This window comes from Suricata suricatta, chromosome 11 (genome assembly GCF_006229205.1).
Source record: "Suricata suricatta isolate VVHF042 chromosome 11, meerkat_22Aug2017_6uvM2_HiC, whole genome shotgun sequence".
Classification (NCBI taxonomy): Eukaryota; Metazoa; Chordata; class Mammalia; order Carnivora; family Herpestidae; genus Suricata; species Suricata suricatta.
The window spans coordinates 89,251,862-89,278,705 of record NC_043710.1 but is presented as its reverse complement, the minus strand read 5'-3'; the positions used below and the strand labels follow the sequence as shown (position 1 = coordinate 89,278,705).

The 26,844-nt window shown below is 53.0% G+C and overlaps 1 protein-coding gene across 2 annotated transcripts; it reads left to right on the top strand.

The window, feature by feature from the left end:
* The first annotated feature begins 10,330 nt into the window (after positions 1 to 10,330).
* ROBO3 (roundabout guidance receptor 3) lies at positions 10,331 to 26,014 on the top strand. 2 transcript variants are annotated; one of them, XM_029957012.1, is made up of 28 exons: positions 10,331 to 10,490; positions 13,615 to 13,941; positions 14,281 to 14,438; positions 14,912 to 15,032; positions 15,124 to 15,262; positions 15,557 to 15,684; positions 15,950 to 16,074; positions 17,292 to 17,463; positions 17,779 to 17,987; positions 18,186 to 18,267; positions 18,574 to 18,739; positions 18,948 to 19,114; positions 19,647 to 19,768; positions 19,957 to 20,182; positions 20,392 to 20,513; positions 20,774 to 20,945; positions 21,093 to 21,278; positions 22,000 to 22,023; positions 22,102 to 22,144; positions 22,328 to 22,467; positions 22,799 to 22,993; positions 23,151 to 23,289; positions 23,446 to 23,658; positions 24,045 to 24,196; positions 24,325 to 24,432; positions 24,656 to 24,823; positions 25,295 to 25,467; positions 25,788 to 26,014. In XM_029957012.1, the coding sequence occupies exons 1-28, from the start codon at positions 10,331 to 10,333 to the stop codon at positions 25,797 to 25,799; spliced, it is 4,149 nt and encodes a 1,382-aa protein (XP_029812872.1). In that variant the 3' UTR covers positions 25,800 to 26,014. The 2 variants fall into 2 exon arrangements, with proteins under 2 accessions (XP_029812872.1, XP_029812873.1); XM_029957013.1 differs by lacking the exons at positions 10,331 to 10,490; positions 13,615 to 13,941; positions 14,281 to 14,438; ... (9 more) ...; positions 19,647 to 19,768; positions 22,799 to 22,993 and having other exon boundaries at positions 20,078 to 20,182.
* Positions 26,015 to 26,844: the final 830 nt, after the last annotated feature.

The window sequence follows — 26,844 nt, the reverse complement described above, 5'->3', positions numbered from 1 at the left end:
CCCTAATGAATATGCTTCCCTTACCCCAATAATCTGACTTTGGGATCTACAACTCCATCTTGATCTCCTCCAGTCCAGAGTGATGTGAGACCAGAAGCCAATCAGCTCCAACAAAGTCTTGGTGAGTTTGAAATGAGCCAACCTCCTCTGGATGAGTTTCTTCCGCTGAATCATGGAAATTGAGGCTGCTCAGGCCAACTAAAAACAAAGCCATCTGCTCCATCTTGTCAGACACCTCCACCTTCCCCATCAACTGGGCTCTGAAGCCCCCAGCCCTCACTAATGCTCTACACCACCCCCGTCACTGTGAGAGCTGGCCAGCACAGGCAAAAGGAGAGCATCAGTAATTTTCTCCAAAGGAGCTTGTGCCTAGAGAAACCAATATTTAACATCCCCATTTACATTGAAAGCGTGATTCTGATTATGAGATGGTAATGAGGGGATTAGCCAGAGAGAGCCCCCCTGCCTGCCGCCCCCTCCCATTCTTCTCTCCTTCACCCTGCACACGGGCTTATTCCTGGAGGAGGAGGTGTGGGGGAGGGTGCGGGCGCTCCCACTGGGAAGCATCAGAGATGCCAGAGCAGGGCAGGGGTCCTTCAAGACCCCATCTGAGGACCCCTTATTCATGTCTGGAATCAATTAGCCTTAGAAGGGGTGATGGGTGAGATGTGAGACACCTGACTCTGAGGGCCCTTCCTTTCATTCTTTTCCCTAAACCCTGCTGAGAGCCTCTACTCACTGGTTCTGTTTTGTATTTCAGATAGGGGAACTTCTTAGGTCACACTTTCCCTCCAAGGTAGAGGAGTGAAGTACAAAAGTGTGTCGGGAGAACTTTAGCTTGGCTCCTGGCTTCTCTGACTTCATCCCAAACCAGGCCTCCTCCCCCTAAATACCCTGCCTCTCTGGACCAGCATCCTTGTTCTCCTTGTCCCAGACCCTGCCTTTTATAACCAGGCAGCAGTTTCTCTCTGGCTCTTCTTGCAGGGCAAGGGGTGGGGGAAGGAGAGAACCCAAGGGGGTCACCCATCCTGAGGCCCCGTTTGTTGGGGGACAATTGAGCTCAGACAGGATAATTCAGTGTGTGATTGTGGTCACGCCCCCCCTTTTGTGCCCCTTTCAGAGCCAATCTCCCAGGCCCAGATGGGTTAATCCATAATGCAGACGAGCAAGTAATTGGCTGTCAGCCCAGCCCCCTGCACCCCCTCCCCTATTAGTGCCACTGCCCTAATGAAGCCCAGCTTGGAGAGCCCCCTTCTCAATGAGGCGCCAGCCCCAACCCAGCCAGGCACACATGTGTCTCCGCTTCTCTGCCTGAAGCCTGGCTCCCTTTAGGGACCCCCAGCCCAGCCTCCCCGGGGTGACCCAGCTGCCAGGGCTGCAGCGGCCCCCGGGGGGAGGCTGTGATGGATGGGAGGGAGTTAGTTAATAGAGCCCAAAACACATGGGCCCACCAACCCCCCCACACACACTTTTATAGCTTCCTCTGACAGCAGCCCTAGCCTTTTGAAATAGCCCCGTAGAATATTTCCCCACTCTCCTCTCCAACCCAACCTGTGCCAAAGTAGGACTCAAACGGGGCCCATGAAGCTGCTCAAGTCATTGCTTTTCACACTATCCCCAACTTCTACCAGTCAGTTCCTCTTGTGGGTTTTGGGCAGAGATGGTTCATGGCAGTGTTTAAAGGGAGAGCTTGGCCCTCAGTCTCCGATGTCTCAACTGTTATTAGAATCTTAACGAGAGATTTCTTTTCCTTGATTCTTGGATTCCATGTCTGATCCTTGATCCCATTTCTCTTTGGAACCACTTCCCGACCAATTCTTCAGCCAGAGTCAGAGCTAGGAGTGTAGCAGATATGAGCAGACAAGAGCCATTCTCTTTGTTGGAGCCGCCTCATCATGGACTAGGCTTTCAGCCCCCTGTCTCTGGAAGGATTCAAGCCAAGGCTGGATGGGATTGTTTAAACTATCACAGAGGGAGGTTTAGGGAAGATATTTGCAAGGGGACCTACCACTCACCACTCTTTGATTCCCTGCATTTATGTCCTATTCCCACATCTCTGTTCCCTCCCACCACCCCAACCCGTGCAGAGTGGTGGCTTTGCTGAGCCTTTTTCTAAACCAATGGAGGACAGTTGGGATTGGCTGCAGCCTGGGCTTAGGCTGCTCTGAAGCAGGAGTTTTATGTCCTGAGGAGAGTCTCCCTGTCTTTCTTCCTCCACTTACTACTTTAAAAATGATAATTTTAAAGGCACCTGGGTAGCTCAGTCAGGCGTTAGGCGTCTGACTTCAGCTCAGGTCATGATCTCCTGGCTTGTGGTTTTGAGACCTGCATCAGGCTCTGTGCTGACAGCTTAGAGCCTGGAGCCTGCTTGGGATTCTGCATCTCCCTCTCTCTCTGCTCCTCTCCTGCTTGCACTCTGTCTCTCTCTCCTTCAAAAGTAAATAAACTTTAAAAAAAATGATACTTTTATATTTCCACTATTAATTAAAGGAATATTGCTAAATAGAGAAAAGATGGAAACATTGTATATATTCCCTCACACCTAACCAAACATTGCTTATATATCAGTTTATTTTTCTTTCCATTTTAAAAAATGTTTATTTATTTATTTTTGAGAGAGAGAGAAGGAGCACAAGTGGGGGAGGGGCAGACAGCAAGGGAAATACAGAGTCTGAAGCAGTCTCCAGGCTTGAGCTGTCAGCACAGAGCCCAAACCCATGAGCCATGAGTCCATGACCTGAACCAAAGTTGGGATGCTCAACTAATTGAGCCACCCAGGCATCCCTCTTTCCATTTTTGTATGAATATAGGAAATCATTAAACATTAAACACAATGAAATGTGTTTAATGTCCAAATGTCTTTTATGGGTCAAGTAGAGTGCTTGTAATTTCTCTACCCTGATCATAACTCCAGATCTGTTCCTATTTTCCCTTATCCTCTTCTAATGCCATAGTCATTACCCTAGAACAGGTAAACCTCCTCATCATGGAATATTTGAGAATTCTCACATTGAGAGATAAGGATTTCAGGGCCTATCAAGCTGGAGCCAGTGAGGGGCTCCAAAGTCACAGTGGGCAATCCCTTTATGATTAAGATCATGGAGAGGAAAGTACGGCCCCCAGGCTGGTAAGCGCAGGGCTCATGGGTGGAGGCAGGTGACCCTGAGAAAAGTCTAGCCTCATCTCTGATTAGATGAAGGAACAACACTGAGCGGTGAAATATCACTCAGAGGTTGCTTCTATGAAATGTTGAATATTTATGAGCTATGCAATCAGGACCTAGGAGGTAAGGCTTTAAAAATAAACAGGCAGGAAGACAGGGTAGGGAAAATAGAAGGGGAGAGAGACATGGCAGAGAAGCTATGGGAAAAGGAGAAGGTCACATGAAAGGAAAGAAGGAAGGAAGGAAGAGAGGGAGGGAAGGAGAGAGGGAGGTTAGTTCCCATTACTGGTCAGAATGGTGACTTCTTTGCTGCTCCTAAAATCTAGGTGATTCTCTACTCATCGTGTGGATGGGGAATGAGGTCACAATGAAGCTGAACTTTCCTTGGTCAGACTGTGCTTCTTTGTGGGACCCACAGAGATCTCATAGTCATCTTCAGTCCAAGCAATTGAGCTCCAGGATATGTCCTGAAAAGAAGCCTCTTGTGGTATGGAAAACCTAAGATCAGTGGAGAACAGTGGATGGAGGGACTCCAAGACAGAGGCACCCCCTGCAAATACGGGAGATTGGTATGGTATTCAAGGCAAATATAAACAAATCTATGAACATGCATACAAGTAACCAAAGAAACACAGAGAATAGGGGCACCTGGGTGGCTCAGTCAGTTAAGCGTCTGGCTTTGGCTCAGGTCATGATCTCATGGTTTGTGGGTTCAAGCCCCGCGTCAGGCTCTGTGCTGACAGCTAGCTCAGAGCCTGGAGCCTGCTTCGGATTCTATGTCTCCCTCTCTCTCTGACTGTCCCCTGATTGTGCTGTTTCTGTCTGTCTCTCAAAAATAAATAAAAAACATTTAAAAAATTAAAAAAAAGAAACACAGAGAATAAAGACTTAGTAATGTAAGGTGGAAAACATTCACATGTATTTAATGCAAAAGCATTTCCTTCTGAATCTAAATCATTAGAGTCAAGGAAACAGTCATCTTTAATTGGAAAGTGGAATATCCTCTGCTGGATTTGGAGGAATTGAAGATCTTAATTAGTCTCTTCCTTTGTGAATTTGATACTCATGGAGAGAGAGAGAGACTGAGAGAGAGAGAGAGAGAGAGAGAGGAAGAGAGTCCATTTCTGAGTTTCCTGAAGCTGTAAAAGTGTAAGAATTACAGAAATGAGTAAATACAAAGAGCAGCAGGTTTAATAATGGTAGGTACCAAGGACTAAGGAATTTCAGAACTAAAAACACAATAGAGGAAAAAGATCTGGATGTCTGAGTGGATTATACTCAGCAATGCGATTGTGAAGTGATTCTGTTACTAGAACTATACACAAGCGTAGAATGTTGGGCAAGGAAGTGGAGGTGTCTTCCTTCTGCTATCCTCAGATGCAGGTCTTTCACAGAGTTCTGATCCATTAAGCTCACAACTGTAGGTTTAGCCAGGCCGTCCATCCAATTGCCCATGTGGTGACACCACCAAGATTTCTGACAAGCATCTCAAACTTAACATGCCCCAAACCCAATTTCCTAGTATTATGCATTGAATCTGAGTTTCCCCATCTCAGTAAAATCTTGCCAGCTCTAATTTCAAAATATATCCAGAATCTGGCTATTGCTTATCACTACTGGTCCTAATCACCATCACCAATCACCTGACTGTGTTATTGCAAAAGCATCCTGACTGTTTTGTTTTCCCTTCTCTACCTTTGCCCCATCTTCAGTATATTCCTACCATTGTAGCCAGAGAAATCCTACTTGAAATAAGTCAGATTATGTTACTCCTCTGCTCAGAAGCTTTCCTGAGTAACTCTGGGCAGTTTACTTAAGTAAAACTACTTACTATCCTTTCTTAGGCCCAATTTCCTCACCTGAAAAATTGAGATAGTAGTACCTACCTCATAAGATTCCTGTGAAAAGTGCACATGATTATGTCTTTAAAATGCTCAGGCCAGGTTTCTTGTCTATCTTTTTCACACTGGGGCCCCCACATCCAAATATCTGGCGCATAGTAGGCATCTGGTGAACGTCTGCTGGGTGATTGAAGGAATAGAGCCACTTAATAAACATTAGCTATTATTTGCCTCAACAATTTCATTTCTGAGAATTTACCCTACGGATATGCATGTGTGCAAAGATATATGTAAGTTTATTTGTTGCGTTGCTTATTTAAAAAAAAAAAAAGAAACAATCCAAATTTCCATAAATAGGGGACTGATTACAACTGAATGATAAATTGATACAATGGAATATTAGGCAGTCATTAAAGTAAAAAAGATGGAGATACATATACTGATATGAAATAATGCCCCACAACTACTGATAAGTTACCAAAAGCAAGCTGCAAAACAGTACAAATAGTATGATCATAACTGTGTTTTTAAAAGGATAGAAATATATATGTGTTTTAAAAGTCTGGAAGGATACACAAGAAACCTGCAGTAGCTACCCCAGGCAAGGACTAGGCTCCAGGGCTGGGAGAGAACAAATCTCTGCTGTGTGAAGCCACTAGTTTGTGGTAGTTTGTAACAGCAGCCCTCAGAAATAATATAGGAAGGGGGGTAGGGTGGAGGCTGAGAGGCAGAGAGGCTGGTGGGCTCCGAGGGGGCAGTCATGAGGACTAAGGAGTTAATCCGATGTATTCTCTAAACCAGCATTTATGGAGTGCTTGCTCCACACCGCGTTTTATAAAAGGAACTAAGGAAGCCCCTTCTCCCCGCGCATTTGTACTGGGGTGTGGATATTTTGGCCCAGTTGCCTCCAGATTTCCAGACTTGGTGGAGTGTGTTGCAAAGTGTCTCCCTGCAGGCTCTTCCACTGGAACCCTGTGGGGAGAGGGGTACTCTTGGGCAGGGGGCCCTGGCTTATTATCTCAGCAGCTACAGGGGTTGAGCCAACAAACTCGGGCTCCTGCTGGGGGCAGGCCCCTGCTGTCTGCTTTCCAGCTGGGTATCTGCTCTTTGCTCTCTGATCCCCCCTCCTGTTTGGCCCTCTGGCCCCTGCCTGGCTGGGTCACTGCCCCCTGGCATCCTCACTCTGAAGCCAGTGACCATGCTGGGCCATTCACAGGCATAGCCTAGTGGGGGTGGGGGACAGATGTTAGTGCCTTGCCCCTCCCCAAAACACACACATATGCTCAATGTATGTCAGTGCCTTGGGAAGGGGTCCAGACAGAGAGAGTAATGGGAGGCTGCAGGCTCTAGGGGGATGTAAATGGACTGGGCAATGTGTGTGTGGGTGAAGGGAGTGTGTGTGTGGGGGGGTGTATGCGCACATGCACGCACTGGGGAGATAGACAGTGGCAGTAATCTGTGTGAGATGTGGGGGGTGGGGTTGTCCTCAGACTGCCCTCCTGGGCAATTACATGCCAGCAGCTTCATCCACTACCAGCTGGCATGCAGGCTTTGGACCACCAAGAAGCCTCCCATACAGCCCCCAGCTTGGGCGCTGAAAATTCCCACATTCTCTGACCTACGTGCTGGCATGAGGACAAGTAAGTTGGCCTGGGGTAACTACTCTTTCCCTGAACACACACACACACACACACACACACACACACACACTTCTTCCCCCTAGGTACCATAACCCTATCAGAACAAACTTCTCTCTCCACAGGCTCATCTTTCCCCATCCTTCTTGCCTGCTGCTACTCTCTCTTCTGTCTGCTAACTTCCAAACCTCCTTTTCTCTTCCTTACCTTACACTTGCTTTTTAAAGTGCAGACTATAGAGATGCCTGGTGGCTCAGCCAGTTGGTCTGACTTTGGCTTAGGTCATGATCTCAGGGTTTGTGAATTTGAGCCCCACATTGGGCTCTCTGCTGTCAGTGCAGAGACTGCTTTGGATCCTCTGTCCCATCTCTCTCTGCCCCTCCCCCCTCTCAGAAATGAATAAACATAAAAAAAAAATAAAGTGCAGACTGTATTTCCGATAAGACTCTGGAAAAGAAGTAGTCTCCAGTAGATGGGATGGACCCAGAACTCAACTCTGATTCTTTCTTCAGCCTAAGGTGGAAACTTATAAATCAATTAAATGGACCCCTGGACAAGGGCCCTGTGATTACAGCGCACATAATCAGAGTGTTTTAGGTGCTATACAAATACCCACAATCTACAAGTCAGGAAATGGAGATAGATGCAGTGTTACTTACTCTCTCTATGTAAGAGGTAGAAGCCAGAGTTTGGTATTTTGTGGGAGGGGAGGGGGTGCCAGAGAGGAGACAAATAGGCAAACTCCTTCTAGAATGGCCTCTGAGAACAGCCCAGAGAAAAGTTGGACTTGAAAATGAGCAGGGCCAGTTTCCAGGCCACCCCTTTGACCGTAAGTAAAGAAAGGAAGGGAAAGAGAGGGCTGCAGAGCTGGCAGGTGTGACCCCTGCTGGGCCTTCTCTGTCTTCATTTGCCCCATCCTCTACCAGGCCCAGGGCTCTAGGAACATTTGGGCAGGGGAAGGGAACTTAGACTTGGGAGGTATTTGTTCTCTAGTATATACTCAGTTGAGTATTCACCTGTTTTTGTCATTAGGTCTGAGTTGGTTTAGTGGGAGACTATTCTGGAGATATAAAGAAGTAAAAAGGAAGGAACGAATAAAGAGAACCATGAAGAAAGGTGGGGATAGGAAAAAGAATGTACCAAGAAAGGGTGAGGTATAGAAGAGGAACAGGAGAGACAGGTCAGGAGAGTCCCAGAAAGGAAAGTGGCCCCACTGTTCGTCAAACCTCCAAATCAGGATGACAGGGATTAGGAAGCAGCCTTGCCCATGGGCTGAATTGCAGCCTCCACTCAGGGAACCCTGAGCAAATACACCCTGATCCCCACATAAAGGGCCAATTAACTGCGCGGTCTCTGGGAACAAATCCGCTAACAGGGTGACAAGCCCCTAGACGCTGGCAGGCACTGTGTTTGCTGAGAGGCCGACAGGGAGCAAATCAGGGGATTAGGATGGAGCAGGAGCCACATGGTGGGATGCAGTTTCTTGTCTGCTGCAACCCTCCACACCCCACAGCAGGGCCAGGTGCCAGGACCCCAGATTTCTGTCCTGCTTTAGCCCTGGTGTGATGGCACCTGGGTGACCCCAGTCAGCAGGCGCCAGAGCAGAGGGCCCCAGCCTCAAATCTGAAGCATCAGAGCTGAGAAAGTAGTACAATTTATCCTTAACAGTTGAGGAAATTGAAGTCCAGAGCGGTGATGCCTTCTAACTGGCAAATATGGGATTGGAACGCATTTCTGGGCTGGTCATTCCTGAGCGGATTAATTCCTGGTGAAGGAAACCTATCCCTTATAATTTCTCTTACCCGAATGCAGCGTGGCCCTGGAGTAAGGGACAGACGTCACATCCCATCTTTTAGTATCCTGGTGCTTTAGAGAGAATGTGTCGCTACCCACTCTCTCATCTACCCTATTCATTTCAAATTCAAGGTCTGCTCGGATTTAAGCCCTTTGTGGGGCGCGAGACCCCAAGGTCAGGACGGGCAGAGGAGGTGCTGAAAGAACAGCTCCCAGGGCGCTGCCTCCACAACGCTATCTCCGCACCCCTCCCCAGCACTTTTGCTTCCGGCTTTGCTAAATTCCGGACAGAGCTGACTCGAGGGTGTAGGAAGACATCTAAACACCCGTTAGTTTGTTAGTTTGAGGCCCAGAGGCCAGCGTGTGGATTGAGGGTGGAGTTTTAGGACAAGCCTGCCACCTTTTGACAAAATCTCTGCTTTACTCGATTGCTGCCTGCCCGAATACTCTTAACTCTTGAATGTGCTTACTGTGGGCTCTGGGATCGTATAGTAGCCTCTCGGGATCTCGGCAGGTTCACTTAGCCCCTCCCAGGTCAGAAGCAGCCACCCCATTAAGGTGACCTCATCATACAGAAACTGATGACTGAGGTAGAACCCTGCCACTCAGCCATCAACACGATCTACCCCAGGTAGCAGTCCTTGGTGTCTCTTCCCTTGACACCCCAATGCTATCACCAGCCTAAAAAAGTGAGCGAGAGAGTGTGTGTGTACACGCGAGTGGACCGGTCGGTGGGCAATGGGGGACTAGATCTTCAGGTAAAAAGAAGTGCAGAAAACTCAGAAGCAGTCTGCATGGAGGAGAAGGGATCATGGTTTCTTCCCACTGCTGCTGGTGAGGACAAATCCTTACCGGGTTTGAATGGATTTGCACGAGTTTTGCATCAACCCCTTCTCTTTTCTGGCACTTGCCTTTACGGAAACAATGTTGCTCTCTTTGTCTTTGTCTTGGACTATCTGGTTCTTTCAGTCTCCTCAAGAAGGTAAAACAATTTAACAGACAATGTGAGAGCACAGTAATGTAAAAGTATGCAAATAGATGCCAGAAATATGCTTGTAGATGCTAAATGCCTGAGTTTCCTTGGGCTCTCCCCCTTCACTTTTATTCTTGTCCTGAGTCTCCTGCAGGAACTATTAGACTAGCGTCTGGAGCTGGACTCGGTTCAAGACTCGGTGCCTTGTCCTCTGGTCTCTCGGCTGCAAAACGGGCTACTGCGGCATAAATGCGTGGACGTGCCACGCAATTATTCCCTCGCCACCCTCCCGCAACTCCCGCTCCAAACCACCCCAACCTCCCGCACTTCGCTGCTAAGACCCCCGACTTGGGAGGAAATGAAAGCCAGGGCTTTGACAGCTAGAGAAGCGTTCTTGCTCTTTTGCCTAAGGGCCGGTAAAGGAGAGTTGGGATTCCTGTTTTAAAGTCAGTCAGAAGGGCAGAATCCGACAGAGCCTCACCCCTCATCTTGGCTGTCTTGAGAAAGGAGGGAAACTTCTTCGGTGTCCAGAACCCCACTCGGAACGCGGGGCGCGGGACGGGACTCCAACTCGCGCGCTAGGCAACTCTAGTCTCTGGCCCTGCTAGTGGCCGTCGGGGTAGGGATGGGAGGGTGGAGGGAGGCGGATTAATCCCTTAATTACGCTGTGATCGGCGTGGCACCTGCTTTCCGCCCGCCCAGCTCCCGGGGGACCCCGGCACTGGGGGGTGGAGAGAAGGACGAGGGAAGGAGGAGGGCACGCGGAGGCACGCACCGTACCCAGGCGCGCCGGCAGGAGAGCGGCACGGTGGCTGGGGCAGTGCGCAGAGGCTGCGGAGGGGCTTACGGCTCCCGGCCCGCGGGTCTCAGACCCAGGGGCTGGGCCCCGAGCCCCCCGCCCAGGTCCCAGCTGGGTCGCGCCATGCTGCGCTACCTGCTCAAAACACTGCTGCAGATGAACTTGTTCGCGGACTCCCTGGCGGGGGACATTTCCAACTCCAGTGACCTGCTCTTCGGCTTCAACTCCTCGGTATCTACGCTCAACCACAGCCTGGTGCCCCCCGGCGATCCCTCTTTCAACGGTAAGACCATGCCCCGTGGCGTCGGATCAAGGGATGGAATAAGGTGGGAGGGCATCGTGGAAGGGGAGGCCAAAGCGCTCCCGCCCCAGTACCTGGAACCAAGCGGCGCCTCCTAGCGCCTTCTCCGGGTTGGGGACCAAGGGATAACTTGGAGCTTCTAGCATCTGAGTGGAGGTATGGACAGAAGATCTAGGGCTTGGGAGGAGAAGGCTGCCGAGTCCGTTGCTCTCCTCATGCCCCTCTGACCACCACTGCCACCCCAAGGGAGGAGAACAGTGGTTGGTGAAGGCTGGGACCCACTGCAGGGAGGGCAGAGGAGGGGACGCGGTAGCCAAGCCGCGCCACCCAGTGATCCACCCAGGTAGCAAGTTTTCCTTCGGGACCCTAAGTTTTCAAGAACTCACTTAGGATTAGGGTGAGGAAGTTGGATGTGTTTACTACAGAGGGCGACAGACGCTGAAACCGTTTTAGGGGAAACTCAGAAGTTTGTCCCTCAGAGGTGGAACTCACCCCAGCCCACCCCGCAGAACAGCGGCAGGCTGGCTGCGCCGGCGGCGAGGTGGTCACCGCTAATTACGGTGATTAATAAATGACTGAGACAGCGCGCTCGCCCCCAGCGCTGCGGGGAAGGCGCCGGAGTTGATCTCCAGGAGTCTGGGGAGAGACCCGATCGCGCCCTCTGCCGGCTGTGTTGGGAATTCCCCGCTTTCCCGGACTTTGCCGGTGATTTCCCCTTCGTTCCTCCCCGTCCCCATCCCTTGACATCCATCCACTCGAATCTAGGGGCAGCACAGTCCTGGATAGTCGAAGATGATGATAAAGAAGACCTGGACACGTGCATGTGTTTGTGTGTGGGGTACTCCAGGTGCTGGGGGAGGAGCCCCAGAACCCTATTAGCATGATCATTACCTATTCATTAGCTGCTGCCGGAGCATCTCCAGAGACTGGGAATGACAGGGAAGAAATTCCAGGGAAAGGGCGCCTGCAGCTGTGTCTACAGGAATTAGGGGGAAAGGGCTGAAGGGTGTGGTGTGTACACGAGGGAGCAGGGACGAAGAAAGTCGGAAATGAGCCAGAGGTCTCCACGTTCCTGATCCGCTGTAGATTTGTAGATTCCCAGGAGGCTGAGCACAGAGCCCTTCTCACAGACGCCCCAGACACACATCTGCGCCCCCCCCCACTTCCAGCGCTCTTATAGAGTGTTTTCAACATACACTGTCTCATTCAAGCTGGAGAATGTAAGGAGGTATGTAGGGAAGGCACTAATGACCACATTTCACAAGTGAGGAAAACAAATTCAGAAAAGATGAAAAGTATCCCCAGTTGTCACAGAAGCAGCGTAAAGCTTAGCAAGAACAGACCTATTTCCATTACACTCCTAATGATCTGTGAAGGGGAAGAAAGGGATATGGGGCCTGTTAGAATCTGAGTCAGGTAGAGATTGCAGTAGCCAAGATAAGGTAAGGTGGGTTAGGGAAGGAGAGCTCTCAAGAAATCAAATAATTGCCATATATATCGAGCCCTCCCTCAATTGCTTTACATAGATTATGGTCTGAAGACAACCCAGTCTCTACTCCCACATTTAAAATAAATGAACTGAGCCTCAAACAAGCTCAATAATTTGCCCAAGTTCTTGCAGCCAGGAAGTGTCAAATTGGAGATCCCAGCCCTGCTTGGTTCCAGAATGACCCCCCTGAGCTCTTCACTGTAGTGTCACTCAGGATGGAGGTCTGCTTAAACTGGACTGGGATGAGATGCAGGGGAAGAGAGGACTGAGAAGCAGAGATTTCCATTTGTAAGGAAGGAAATGGAGAAAATTACTCCCTTCCCTAAGTAGGAGGGACACTAATCTGGTCCTAGCCAGTTAAATAAACTCTCCCTGGGACAGTACCGGCAGGGGGCAGCCCCCTTCCAGCCTAATCTCAATACGAACTTCTCAGACTATGGGTGGGAGAAATGAAATCCAATCCCACCGGAAGCTCAGAGCTAGAGGTCCCTGCGGATTTTGGAACAGAGTGGGAGGGGCGAGGGCCGGGAAAGGTAAGGTAGAGAACCAAAGCGGGGGTAGTCCCTGGTTATCAGAGGACACCAAATTTTGCGAGGCAGGAGCGGCGCCCACTGGCCGGCATGGTTTACCAATCCACTTCAGATGAGGATCCTGGGTCCCAAAGCAAGTGCTGAGGATGAAGGCAGCAGAAGTCTGAAGGCCAAGTGAGAGGCAGGAACAGAACATCCAGGTTTAAGAATCTGATGAAACAAAGGAAGGAGAGGAATCCCCTTTCCAGTGGTTCTTAGCCTCTCTCAGTCACATCAACCGGTAGAAAAATTGGTTGAAAACTCTGCACCTCTTAGAAAAGGAGCCGTTACTAACATTTCCACTACCATTTTCATTCAAGTCCTGTGACTTTACAGGTTCTTCCAAGCATGATTGTCTGGGGTGTCCGTAAGAGGGGCACCTGGCTGGCTCAGTTGGGAAAGCATGTGACTCTTGATCTCAGGGTAGTGAGTTGGAGCCCCAACTCAATGTTGGGCATTGAGTTTATTTAATAAAAATTTTTTAAGTGAAAAAAGAAAGAAGAAGAAGAGGGCTCCATGTCCATTCATGGACTACAGGTTAAGAACCCCTTCTAGTCCAGGATGTAGTCAGATCACTCTCGTGATCCTTTCCTAAGGGAGGGACTCCAGGCTCGTCCACATTCTCTTTTTCTCTGGCCCGTGACCATGCAGAGGCCAAAGACCAAATGTTGGCTCTGGTGCATCGCTTCAGGGAGCAAGGACAATCTGAAAACCAGTGGGGGTGGGAGACTGAACACTAGTGGGCTGGAGGGGCAGCCCAGACATGGCCTGCCACTTAACCTTGGCCAGAGAGAAGACTAGTGTCTGTCTTTAAGCAGTCTAGAAACCAGCCTAGGAGTTGGAGTCCTGATTCCTCTACTGATCTGCCTGTTTGTAAGGCTATCCTCCCCAGCCCAAGAATGTGGGGGTGTCTTCCCAGAGGAGATAATAGACCCTACAGAGAAAGGGGGGACAGGGTGGGGAGGAGTGGTCGTTTTTCTCTCTGGAGCCTCAATCTCTCCCCTAATTTCCCGGTCTAAATTTTCTGTGTCAACACCCCTACTCCCAGTGTCAAGGGTCGAGCCAGAGGACGCGATGCCACGCATCGTGGAGCAGCCGCCAGATCTTTTGGTCTCCAGAGGCGAGCCGGCCACGCTGCCCTGCCGCGCGGAGGGCCGGCCACGGCCCAACATCGAGTGGTACAAGAATGGGGCACGAGTGGCCACTGCGCGAGAGGACCCGCGCGCGCACCGCCTGCTGCTGCCCAGCGGCGCCCTCTTCTTCCCACGCATCGTTCACGGGCGCCGTGCGCGGCCTGATGAGGGTGTCTACACTTGCGTGGCGCGCAACTATCTGGGGGCAGCGGCTAGTAGAAATGCCTCGCTAGAAGTGGCAGGTGAGAGTCCACACTGTCCGCCGGTTGCTTCCACAGCTGGGGGGGGGGGACACCAGATAATCCGATCTAGAACCAGCCCCAATCTCAGCCCCTTCAGCATCTTCTTTGGCGGACCCTAGATCTTTGGTCTCTAACATCCTTGGCCGGAGGGAGGAAGTAGTTCTGGTATTTTCACTCCTGGGCAAGAGTTTGGGTCTGCGGTGATACACCCCTCCCCCAAATCACTTGCCTTGTGTCTTAACCAAGTTGCTCCTGTTTATTCCCTTGGTCATTCATTCTATCGCATTGTCTCTGTCTCTGTCTCTGTCTCTGTCCTTGTCTGTCTGTCTCTCTTTACAGTCCTCCGTGATGATTTCCGGCAGTCTCCTGGAAACGTGGTGGTGGCAGTGGGGGAACCAGCGGTGATGGAATGCGTGCCCCCCCGTGGCCACCCGGAGCCTTCCGTGTCTTGGAAGAAGGACAGTGCAAGAATCAAGGAGGAGGAGGGAAGGATCACGGTGAAGAGGGGTGCCCTGGCTAGGGTCTGACTAGCGGCCAGGGCCAGAGCCATCATGAGGGGCGGGGCCACGAATTAGGGGGCTGGGCATATCTCAAAGGAGCAAGGAGTGAATCTCAGGGCCTTGGAGGAGCGAGGTATAATGTCTTAGATGTGATAAGCGTGCGGGGGATTTAAGGTCAGGGCACTAGCTGGCCTGAGGCTGAGAGCCAGCTATTAAGTAAGTTAAGGATGGATAGGACGGAACTGATGTAAGTTAGGTGGGGAGCAAGATGCCCCAGGGACTTGTGGGAGGTAGTTTGGGCTGGGGCAAGAAACAGAGACCTGAGCCCCACCTTGGGCAAATCACTTAAGGATTCCTTATCTGATAAGGAAGTCAACTTTACTGGTTTTCATTGGCGTACTAGGAGGATCAAATAAATAAATATGCTTTGATGGCTACAAAAGACCAAAGTTACTATTATTACTCTGCAGATTCGTGGAGGGAAACTGATGATGTCACATACACTCAAGAGTGATGCAGGGATGTATGTGTGTGTGGCCTCCAACATGGCAGGAGAACGAGAGAGCGGGGCAGCCGAACTTGTGGTACTGGGTAGGCACAGGGAATTTGGGAGTTATGGGGGTGTGCAGCCTGGGCAGTACTAAGCTGTGCAGATCCCCTGATGATTCCCTCACTCCCTTAGAGCGACCCTCATTCCTGCGTAGACCAGTGAATCAGGTGGTTCTGGCAGATGCCCCCGTGGATTTCCCATGTGAGGTGCAGGGAGATCCCCCACCTCGTCTACACTGGCGCAAGGAAGATGGGGAACTACCCACGGGCCGGTGAGAAGCCCCCTCCTCCTGCTCATAAGGAGATCCAACCAGCTCAAGAACACACCCTACCCTAGAAAAGGGGAAGGCAGACACCCTCTCACTTGATGGCTCAGAGAAATCTGTTTCCCTAGAGCCTGTGGCCCCTCCCCTCTCTAGTCCCCAGCTCTGGGCCTTTGGTACCAGCCTCCATCCCTGTTGAGGCCTACCTTGTCTTTATGTACCCCGATCCTGGTGTCTGTCTGGGGGAGAGAAAAGGGGTCTGTAGCTGTGGCCAACCCAGCCTGGGGGTGGGGAGTGGAGCAGGTATGAGATCCGGAGTGACCACAGCCTTTGGATCGGGCGTGTGAGTGCCGATGATGAGGGAACGTACACCTGTGTGGCTGAGAACAGCGTGGGCCGCGCCGAAGCATCCGGCTCCCTCAGTGTTCACGGTGAGGGCCTGCCTGGGACTGCCAGAAGCAGGGATGAAATGAGGCACCAGGGAGGATGGGGTGAAGAGGAGAACGAGGGACATATGGTGATGGGGGGGTTCGCTTGACACTTCTAGAAGAAGAGAAAGGAGGAGAGAGCTGAACAGGCTTGAACAAGAGATGGATATCTGCTCTTAAGCCAAGCGTGGGCTTCCTTTTCCTGTTCTCTCAGTCTCCCTTCTGAGTACCCTGACTCCCTGTTCCTTTATCCCCTCCCCCTTCCCAGTCCCTCCCCAGCTTGTGACCCAGCCTCAGGACCAGATGGCAGCTCCTGGAGAGAGTGTGGCTTTCCAATGCGAGACCAAAGGAAACCCCCCACCTGCCATCTTCTGGCAGAAGGAGGGAAGTCAAGTAGGTGGCCAGCCTCATGGTGGGTCTCCCCACAATCTTCTCTGGGTCTTAACCTCTCTCCTTCTACATTCCCTGCAAACGTCTCTCTGTTTTACCTTTGGTTCTCCCAGAAACCCTTGCAGATTATTTGGGTGGGTCAAATAAGATAATGAATATAAAAGGCCTAGAACTTAGTGAACACTTTAAAAAATGATAATACGTTTAGGTGAAAGGAGATAGTCCTGTATGGTAATTCCTTGGAGAATCCTTCTATTTTAGGCAAGGCTGTCCTGAAGATGTAGCAAATCTACTTGGATGCCTCCTCTCCCAGACACCTGGGGCCTGGGCTTTAATATGCTCATCTGGAAAGTGTGGACTATACCAAAGCTGCTCAGGGTACAGCATTACTTGCTCATCTATTTACAAGGGACTTCCATCAGGGGGAGCTCACAGGCACCCCCTCTCCAACCTTAGCAAACAAATTGCTGAACGTACAGCAGGAAGGAATATGGATTGACGTTACAACATGAGAACTGCCCACTGGGGGAAAGGTGGGAATTTTGCTCCTAGGAAACAGGGTCAGTATAATAAAATAAGTTTGCCTAATTCCTCCCTGCCCCCCCCCTCCAGAAAAGCAGCTTTCCTACTACCTCCTTTCAAATCCACAGCCACACTTTTCCAACATCTTCTCTAGCATCTGGGATTGCTGTATTTTAACTAGATTCTTAAATGAATAAAAATGCTGGTGGAAGTTGAGTGTGAGAGTAGGTATCCGTCAGGATATCAGTCTGGTACCCTTTAGCTGTGACCCAACCACCTTTCGTACCTTCCACGTATCTATGTAATGTAAAATGTTAAAGCCAGAAAGAAGGGGAAAGTATCTGACATTTATCACGCAATGTATTAAACGATTTTCATATGGTGATTCATTTAATCCTCATGACTATCCTCTAAGAGTCAAATTTGTGGAAACTGGGGCTCAGGAAGGTTAAATAGCTTGCTCAGAGTTTCCCAACTAGTAATCACAAAGCTGGGAAGTGCACCCCAAAATCATCTACTAGAATTTCCACATTTTTGTGAGCTGATCTGACTGGTTTGCCCAAGGTCATATAACTGGCTGGGGACAGAGTACAGAGTAGAACCTTAGGGATTCTCTGAATTCTGGGGTTTGATGGGAATGGGATCTCTCTGCCAGCTGCCTGTTCATTCCCTGTCTTGGCTCCTTGCTTTGTCCACAGGTCCTGCTTTTCCCCAGTCAACTGCTTCAGCCCAAGGGGCGCTTCTCAGTCTCTCCCAGAGGCCACCTCAATATCACTGATGTGCAGAGTGGGGATGCTGGCTACTATGTATGTCAGGCTGTTAGTGTGGCTGGCAGCATCCTGGCCAAGGCCCAGTTGGAGGTAAAAGGAGGTAGGTACTCATGGAGATAGGTCTGGGTCCAGGCCTGGAAGGAAATAATAGCTTAAAGATATCTTTTTTTCTTGGATTCTATGTAATATGTCTGCAAGGCAAGGGGCGTGTTCCTGAGACATGGCCTTGAAGTTCAGAAATCAGCTACAGAAGCCAGTAATAGATGGCTAGTTCAAGGCAGAGACTACAGATAGTTATCGAAGCCTCTCCAATCTCCAGGGGAAGGAGGGCTGAAGGAGCAGAGAAGGAGGACAAGGGGCTGGTTTCCTGAACCCAGGATGCTCTCCTAAGGTGCCCAAGTTCTTCCTTTCTCAGCCTCCTCCTTGGACGGGCTGCCTCCCATCATCCTCCAGGGACCAGCCAATCAGACGCTGGCACTTGGCTCCTCTGTGTGGCTGCCATGCAGAGTGACTGGGAACCCTCAACCTAGCATCCGGTGGAAGAAGGATGGGCAGTGGCTGCAGGGGGATGACCTCCAGCTCAACCTAATGACCAATGGTACCCTGTACATCGCCAGAGTGCAGGTGAGTCTCACCCCTGGGCCCTGAGTAACTGAGAACAGCCACGCAGTCCACACCCGCTCTGGGGCTAACTCCATTTCCACTCCTCTGCTTAGACCGCCTAAAGAGTACAATGCCCTCTTCACCCTTCTGTACACCCCCAGTGCCCCCTCGCCCTACCTTGATCCACTCTGTTTGCCAATCCTCTACCCTCTCCTGCAGGAGATGGACATGGGTTTCTACAGCTGTGTGGCCAAGAGTTCCACAGGGGAGGCCACATGGAGTAGCTGGCTTAGGAGGCGGGGTAAGTTTTGTTTGTCCCTTTGCTTTGCCAGCACTGTCATTGAAACCTGCTTCGAAGGTAGTCAGTACTTCCCCGAGCCCCAGGACTGATTTATCTTCCAAATGCCATGGCCATGGTGCTGGGGAGGAGCTCGACACAAGTGATGCCCTTGGGAGGCAGATGTGAGCAGGGGTCAGTTCACTAACCATGGCCCCCTCTCCGCCATCACCAAGGCCACGGCTCCACAGCTCCTCTGGGAAGGAGGCGGGTGATGCAGGTGCCATCCCTTTCCTATCCTTCTACTTAAAGACTATCTCCTCACTGCAGAAGACTGGGGAGTTTCATCAGAGCCCCCTACAGAGCCCAGTACCCCTCCAGGGCCTCCCTCTCAGCCACTGGTCACAGAGATCACCAAGAACAGCATTACCCTGACCTGGAAGCCCAACCCGCAGGCGGGGGCCACCGTCACCTCTTACGTGATAGAGGCCTTCAGGTATGAAGGAAGTTTTGAATGCAAAACTGGAAAGTTGAAAAAAGGGAATCTTGTGCCCTCAGGGTCTTTGCTGTGGTGGGGAGAGTTTTGCCAGGTCCTTCTCCCAGGGTCAGGAGACAGCAGGGGACCATAGAGAATAGATGAGAGGGAGTAGACAGGTTGGGGGTCCCCGGGCTCAGACAACTGTGTCACCCCATTCCTTTTGCAGCCAAGCAGCTGGCAACACGTGGCGGACAGTGGCAGATGGCGTGCAGCTGGAGACACACACTATCAGCGGCCTGCAGCCCAACACCATCTATCTGTTCCTGGTACGAGCTGTGGGAGCCTGGGGCCTCAGTGAGCCCAGTCCAGTCTCTGAGCCTGTCCGCACCCGGGGTGAGTGGGACCAGACTCCGTGGCGCAAGGCTATGACACGAAACGCTGTAGAGCATGCCTCTCCCCAAACCATGGGAGCACAGCCGCTCCCTCCTGCTGTGTCAGGTATCTACTGTGGCCCAGCCTGGAGGAGGTCAGGCCTCCCTCTCACCTAGGGAACAAGAGAGGAGGGGAGAGAGGGAAATTGAGTCATGCTGGTGGCTCTGCACTTCTGAGCCTTCTACCCACAGAAAACTAGCTTATGAGGACGAGAAGGGACCTTGGAGATTTCATCTTCATGTTAGAGATGAGGAACTGAAGTCTTTAAAGGCTACATACATGGTTATGCAGAAAGTAGATTCACATTAGCTAAACCCTTAGGCCCACATATGGAAGTTCTTCCCCTGACCAGCCCCTCCTGATGACGGGCTGTACTCTGGAGTACTGAGGATATAGTCTGTGGGGACAGGGAAGAGGTAAGATGGATACAAGCACATTTTCAGTCTGACTCCGTCCTTCGTGGCCCCTGTTGAGGGTGCTTTTTGGTCAATAGACAGCAACCCACCCAGGCCAGTGGAGGACCCATGGAGAGGCCAACGGGGACTGGCTGAAGTGGCCGTGCGTATGCAGGAGCCCGCAGTCCTTGGGCCCCGGACGTTGCAGGTGTCCTGGACTGTGAGTACGGCATGGGGATGAGTTTAAGGGCAAGGATGATGATGGGGGCCATAGGGACCTCCAAGAATGGGTGCAGGAGAGTGGGAAGTGAGTGGCTGGGGAAGACAGGCTGAGTGGAGGAGGGGCAGGACCTGGAGGACTTGTGTGGTCCTTGCCTTTCCTGGTATGCTTTGTCCTGTCTCCTATAGGTAGACGGCCCAGTCCAGCTGGTACAAGGTTTCCGAGTGTCTTGGAGGGTAGCAGGCCCTGATGGGGGACCCTGGACGGTACTGAACCTACAGTCCCCAAGCCAGCAAAGTACTGTGCTAAGAGGACTCCCCCCAGGGACCCAAATTCAGATCAAGGTGCAAGCCCAAGGCCAGGAGGGGCTGGGGCCTGAAAGTCCCTTCATGACCAGAAGCATTCCTGAGGAGGGTAAGGGAGGTGGTGAATAAAGCTGGTGAATAGACAACAAGAAAGAGGGAGTGGGGGAGGGTAAAGGTTCGTAGGGGAAGAGCAAGGGGACTTGTGGGAAGAAGGGATATCTCCATTCCCTAAGGTGTCAGACCTGGGAGGGGGCAGGTTGGGGCAGGAAGGGTAGCTGGCATGACTTGTCTTTCTCACCATGCTCCACCCTGGCCCAGCCCCCAGTGGTCCCCCCCAGGGAGTGACAGTAACCCTGGGGGGTGAAGGCAACAGCAGCGTCACAGTGTCCTGGGAACCTCCACTCCCTTCCCAGCAAAATGGGGTCATCAAGGAATACCAGGTACAGGGTTCAAGAAGGGACTGGGGAGGGCAGGGGAGGGAGAGGGACGACATAGGGGCTAGGATTAGGGAGGAGGAAACCCAGGACTGGCCTTGGGGTTAGATGGAGATGAGATTGGGGGACAGGAGAGAAGTTTCAGAGTGTTCTCTCCAGGCTGAACCATGCCTGGCTAAGCCCCCTCTACCATTCAGAGCTTCAAGTTTCCACGTGAGGCCAGGATCCCATTTCAGACTCTCCAAACCCCGGTGTCGCCTCCCCAGATCTGGTGCCTGGGCAATGAGAGCCGCTTCCACCTCAACCGGTCAGCGGCGGGCTGGGCACGCTCCGTGGTGCTCCGGGGACTGCTGCCCGGTGTTCTCTACCGGACCCAGGTCGCGGCGGCCACCAGCGTGGGCGTGGGCGTGGCCAGTGCCCCGGTGTCGGTGCAACTGCGTGAGTCCGGGGTTGGGGGTGGGGCAGGCCGCGCTGGGGAAGTGAAGTGGCGTCCTGGGGTAGCTGTGCCTGCGGGGTCAGGGATGATCCCTTCCTCGTTCCCGGGTTTCCAGGCCCCTAGTCCCCTCACCTCTCTCACCCCCACAGCTTCCCCGCCGGGACTGGAGCCTGGGCTCGAGGTGGGCCCGGGGCTGGCGGAGCGGCTGGCGAGGGTGCTGCGGGAGCCTGCCTTCCTGGCGGGCAGCGGCGCCGCGTGCGGGGCGCTGCTCCTCGGGCTCTGCGGCGCCCTCTACCGGCGCAGGAGGCAGCGCAAGGAGCTCAGTCATTACACGGGTGAGCCGGGCCTGTGGGGCGGCGCGGGCCGAGGAGCGCACTTGGGCGTTGGGAAGACGCAAAGAAGGGCCTCGAGGAGGGAGGTGGGCGGAACCGAGAGCGGGACGCTGGGGTGGTACTCACCGCTCGGTGAATGGGAGCGGGGTCAGAAAGGAGGGGTCGCACCCACAGCGTGGCCCCTTGCAGAGGGGCAGGGTACACAAAGGTTGGGAAAGGACGGGGTCCGAAAGGGACCGGACCTGAGTCTGGGGAGAGGGGTAAAATCTTCCCCTAAGATGCCCCTATCTTGCCATCTGCCTCTGTATAGAAGGGGCAGTTCTGGAAGGGGGAAACTCACTTCCTGAAGGTCAGACCCTGACAGCACGTGAGTGGCCAGGATGCTGGAGGTTAAATTGTGGGGCGAGGTCTGGGTGGAAAGGCGGAGCCCGCTGAAAGGGGCGACTCGGATTTTTTTGCTGCTTCCTGGTAAGGGGCGTGTCTGGAGATTCTGAGGTCTTTTAAGTCAGGGGGCCCTAATCTTGGCTACATATAGGAATCACTTGGGAACTTTAGAAAAATACTGATGCTTGAGTCCCACTCCTAGAAATTCTGATGAAATTGGTCCAGGGACAGGCTGAGTGGTGGAATTAGGACTGGGGCCAAGAATGGGACAAGAATGTGAGTATTTCTGACCCTTTTTCCATTTACCCTCCTTTTTCTCCCATGGATTCCTTTACGGAAGCCTCCTTTGCCTACACGCCTGCAGGTAAGCCATCTCTGCTCCAGTGGGGTTCAGACGCCAAGTATGGGCCCTTCTCTCATTCTGTCCCCTCCTTTCCCCCAGTGTCCTTCCCACACTCAGAGGGCCTTTCTGGAGCCAGTTCCAGGTAATCCTCTTAATTCATCTCTCAAGGAGAATCCGTTCTATCAAGAGACCATTCTCCCTCCTCCCAGGCCTCCGTGCCTCTCCATGCTGTGTCCCACCTGCCACCCTCCAACTCACCACCACTACACTCGCTGGCCTGATTGGGCTGTAGTCCCAGCCCCAGCGTTCACGTGCTTTCCCTCAGGCCACCCATGGGCCTTGGCCCCGCCCCCTACCCCTGGCTAGCAGACTCGTGGCCCCACCCATCTCGAAGTCCCTCAGCCCAGGAGCCCAGGGGAAGCTGCTGCCCCAGCAATCCTGACCCAGACGACAGATACTACAATGGTGAGGAGTTCTAATTCTCTCAGGGGCACACCTGGCCCCTACCACCCTTCTCTCCTTTCAACCTATTGGGGCAAACTGAAGGGAGCCGAGGATTGCCAGTCTTCCCGAGGTTGGTCAGTCCTTGGGGAGAATATGAGTTGGGGGAGCTTCGCTCTTGCCTAACCTTCACCCCGGTTTGGGAAGTAAGGTTTGGGTGGGGGGAGAAGTTGATCCGGCGGGATCTCCTTTTGCCCTCCATTCTCCTGTTGTCCGCTATTTTTCTGTCTCCGACTCCCCCCCCCCCGCCCCGCCCCTTGCCTCTCCCCCTGGCCTCCCTCTTTCTCCTCCTCAGAAGCAGGAATTTCCCTGTACCTGGCTCAGACGGCCCGGGGCACCGCTGCCCCTACTGAGGGACCTGTCTACAGCACCATTGACCCAGCTGGGGAGGAGCTGCAGACCTTCCACGGGGGGTTCCCCCCAAATCCCTCAGGGGATCCTGGCACCTGGAGCCAATATGCTCCTCCAGAATGGACCCAGGGGGACAGCGGTATGACCCTAGTTCGTAACACCCCCATTTTAGCTCTGAGCAGAGTATCCCCAAAGAACATCCTCTCCCCTTCCCCTCTGGCCCCTAGCCCAGCACTCTCTCCTGAAATTTCTCATCTGCCTCTTCTCTTGGTGTGTCCCCTTCTTACCCTTCTCAGGAGCCAGGGTAGGCAAAGTAAAGCTTCTGGGAAAGCCTGTGCAGATGCCCTCTCTCAACTGGCCAGAAGCCCTGCCTCCACCTCCCCCTTCCTGTGAACTGAGCTGCCTCGAGGGGCCTGAGGAGGAGCTGGAGGGCCGGTAAGGATGTGCTCTGCTGCAGTTGCCCTGTACAGATGGGACTGCAGGGCCTCCTGCAGGGGGAGGGCAGAGGCACTGGGAGAAGAAGGGAAGAGGGCAACAGGAAGGCCAAGGGCAAGGTATGGAAGCTACTCAGTCACCCCTATTTGCCCCCAGTTCAGAGCCAGAAGAGTGGTGTCCACCAATGCCTGAGAGAAGCCACCTGGCAGAGCCCAGCTCCAGTGGAGGGTGCTTGGTCCCTCCGTCCCAAGGGGAAGGCCCCTCTCCCACATCTTCCTATGGACAGCAGTCCACGGCCACTCTTACCCCCTCACCTCCTGACCCTCCCCAGCCCCCCACTGACATCCCCCATCTCCACCAGATGCCCAGGTATGGAGGTATATAATGCCTTGCACATTACAGTCCCTGGGTACATACCTATTAAGTGGATGATTGGATGGATAGATGAATGGACGGATGGGTGAATATGGAGCGCATAGGTCTCATGGCCATGTCAGAGCAGAAGTGCGATTTGGGAAGGAACGTGGAGGCTGGCAATGTCTCTCCGTCCCTTCAGACTGTTTCTCCACTGGAGTGGTTCTACAAGCTTCTCGGGCATTTCAAAGACCTGGCTCTCCTCACGCTTCACTAGCTGGGGAGCCTTGTTGGGGGCAGGCTGTGCCTTATTCATCTGAGTGCCTAGCACAGTGCCTGGCATGTAGTCGGCACTTAGTGTTTGTCGAGTGAACAAATGCTGAGGCCTCATGTCATTGCAGGAGGGTGCCCCTGGGGCCAAGTTCCCCTCTCAGTGTATCCCAGCCCACTCTGAGTAGCCATGAAGGGAGGCCTGCTGGTCTGGGTGCTGGACCCACAGCCTCCCAGCACCTCAGCCCCAGCCCTGTCCCTAGCACAGCCAGCAGTGCCCCAGGTGAGTCTGCAGAAGCCTTAACCTGCCCCCACCTCTCCATACCCTTCTGAAGCTTCCTTCTTCTTCACCCTCAAGCCTGCTTCCCAATCCTCTGTCTTACCTGCTTTCCCTGTCCCCTAATGCTGCAGGGAGAACCCGGCAGGTGCCTGGGGAGATGACGCCTCCACTTCATGCACCCCGTGCCCAAACCCGGAAACCCAAGGCTGTTCCCTACCGACAGGAGCACAGTCCTGGGGGTGAGGGTGCCATGGGCCTGAGAGATGGTGAAAGTAGGGGGAACAGGCAGGAAACCAAGGGTGAGCTCTGCTGGGGTCGGGGGGGGGGTGCTGGAGGAGGAAGCAGGTGAACCCAAATCTTGGGCTGTTCACTTGCGGCCTCCTGGGGCTAGGGAGTAGGAATGGGAGGAAGACTGGTGTCAGGAGGAGCGGGAGACTCTGCTGAAAACAGGTCTCTCCCCAGACTTGCCTCCGCCGCCCTTGCCGCCACCAGAGGAAGAGGCAAGCTGGGCCTTAGGGCTGAGGGCAGCAGGTAGCATGTCCTCCTTGGAACGGAAGCGGGAGCGCAGCGGGGAGAGGAGAATGGTGCAGGCTGGGCCCCTGGGGCCCCAGCGGGGTCCCCACCTGGATGGTAAGGAGGGCCAGGGAAGGCCAGAGGGTCACCACTACACAAGAAGGTGGGACTGGAGGCTAATAGCGTAGTACAGCCATGCAGGCCTGATGCTCTCCCCTCATCTTCTCGGGGTCCGTGCACTTGATCAAAGCTTCCATACGTCTCTGGGAAACATCCCTGCAAGCCCCCAAGTTGTATAAATCCCAGGACTGAAGTCCAGAGGAGACAAGAGTGAGGCTGGGTGTTCTGTCTCTCCTTTCCCAAGGCACTCTCTGTCCCGGAGCGCCCTCTGGGTTTCTGAGTGTTTGTCATGTCAAGACCACATGCTGGGCGTTGTGTCTCTTCAGCCCCCAAGACAGCCTGAGCCCTGTCTGTGCCTGCCCTCCACTCTCCTTCCAGAGCTGGGATTAAGGTCAGGGGGGCACAGTGGGCAAAAGTGATGTTCTGCTCTCTGCCCTGGCCTGGTGGCCCTTCTCTCTTGTGCTGCAGAAGAGGCCTGGCTCCCTTATAGCCGACCCAGCCTCCTGTCCCGGGGCCAGGGCACCAGTTCCACAGCTGGCAGCAACTCCTCCAGAGGCTCCAGCAGCTCTCGAGGCTCCCGGGGCCCTGGCCGGAGCCGGAGCCGGAGCCGGAGCCAAAGGCTGGGACAGAAACGTGGAGAGGTAGGGGCTGGGGTAGGCAAACAATGGGAGACTAGAAGACTAGGAGGGGGCGAGCCAAGGGATGACTGGAAACAAGGAAGGAGAGAAGGGCTCTTTGAGCAAGTTTCAAAAAGGAGGGGACCCAGTGGGTGAGGGGGAAGGGAGGGGTCCTGGAGAACAAGTGACAAAGGGTGAAGTCAAGGTGATATGTGGAGGAGCCTGGGATCCCCAGAGGAGAGTGGGTTCAGGAGAAGGGCAGAAGAAGAAAGAGGCACATTCCCTCCTATAGCCTGTTTGCCCGGGGCCTAGTGCCTTGCAAACTAGCCTCTTTCTCTCTCTAGGAACCAAGATGACCTTGGATGAGGATATCAGGAGTTCCATGGGGAAGGGCTTGTCCCTGGGCTGGGGGCCCCTCCCCCTGGCATATGAGCAGAGAGGAGCAGTGGGTGGGGGGAACCTCTTCCCTCCCGGCAATGATGCTTAAAAGCCCGAGAGCCAGATTTTCCCTTTCCACCTCTTTCTACCTGAAACTCATCTGTAAAAGGCACAAATAAAGAGTCTGATCAGAGCCTTGGGCCCTGCTTGTCTGGTTTCCTGTGGGACATGAGGAAGAAAGGGGCTGCAAGACAGTGTAGATCAAGACACTCCCTTGAAGTTCTTCTGTCAAAAGCACCAGCGGAGGATAGGGGCTGAGAGATGCTGCCTGGCCTGCCTCCTGAGGGAGCTGAAGCCCACTCTCTCCCCAGTTAAAACCAGAGGGACTTTGGGGTTCCTGGCTCAGTTGATTAAGCATCCGACTTCGGCTCAGGTCATGATCTCACGGTTTGTGAGTTTGAGCCCTGAATTGGGCTCTGTGCTGACAGCTCAGAGCCTGGAGCCTGCTTCACTTTCTGCGTCTCCCCCTCTCTTTGTCCCTCCCATGCTCATGCTCTGTCTCTCTCTGTCTCTCAATAATAAATAAAAACCTTAAAAAAAAAAAAAAAAAACCAACAACCAGAGGGACTTTCCAAACAACCAACAGTGAGAAACTTGTCCCACCTTCAGACAACCAAGCCACGCCCCTCCTTGGCACCTCCTCCGGGCTCTATCTGCTCTCTTGCTCCTCACAATAATAATGGGAAGGAGTTGATGGGGGAAACCCCAGTCAAGAAGGAAAAGCCAGCTTTTTTCAGGCTCCCCGACCCCCTCACAGGGGGCATGTGCGTAGGGATACCCTTTGGCCAGACAAGACCCCGACGTGATGGGTTTGGCTGACACAGGATCTTTTTACGCGTTGGCCCTGCACGCAGTATGCCCACGGCTCCCTCACCCACAGCCCAGGCCCCTCGCTGGTTTTCTGCAGTTTGTTTCTTTCTATTTCTTCACCCCCAGACTCAGGAACTGCTCTCGGCTCTCAGG

Bases quoted from the DNA above. Each gene is read 5' to 3' on its own strand.
- ROBO3 (XM_029957012.1), top strand. From the start codon at position 10,331: ATGCTGCGCTACCTGCTCAAAACACTGCTGCAGATGAACTTGTTCGCG. The intron at 18,740-18,947 runs GTATGAAGGAAG...TTCCTTTTGCAG, and splicing joins TACGTGATAGAGGCCTTCAG to CCAAGCAGCTGGCAACACGT. The intron at 20,514-20,773 runs GTACAGGGTTCA...TCGCCTCCCCAG, and splicing joins GGGTCATCAAGGAATACCAG to ATCTGGTGCCTGGGCAATGA.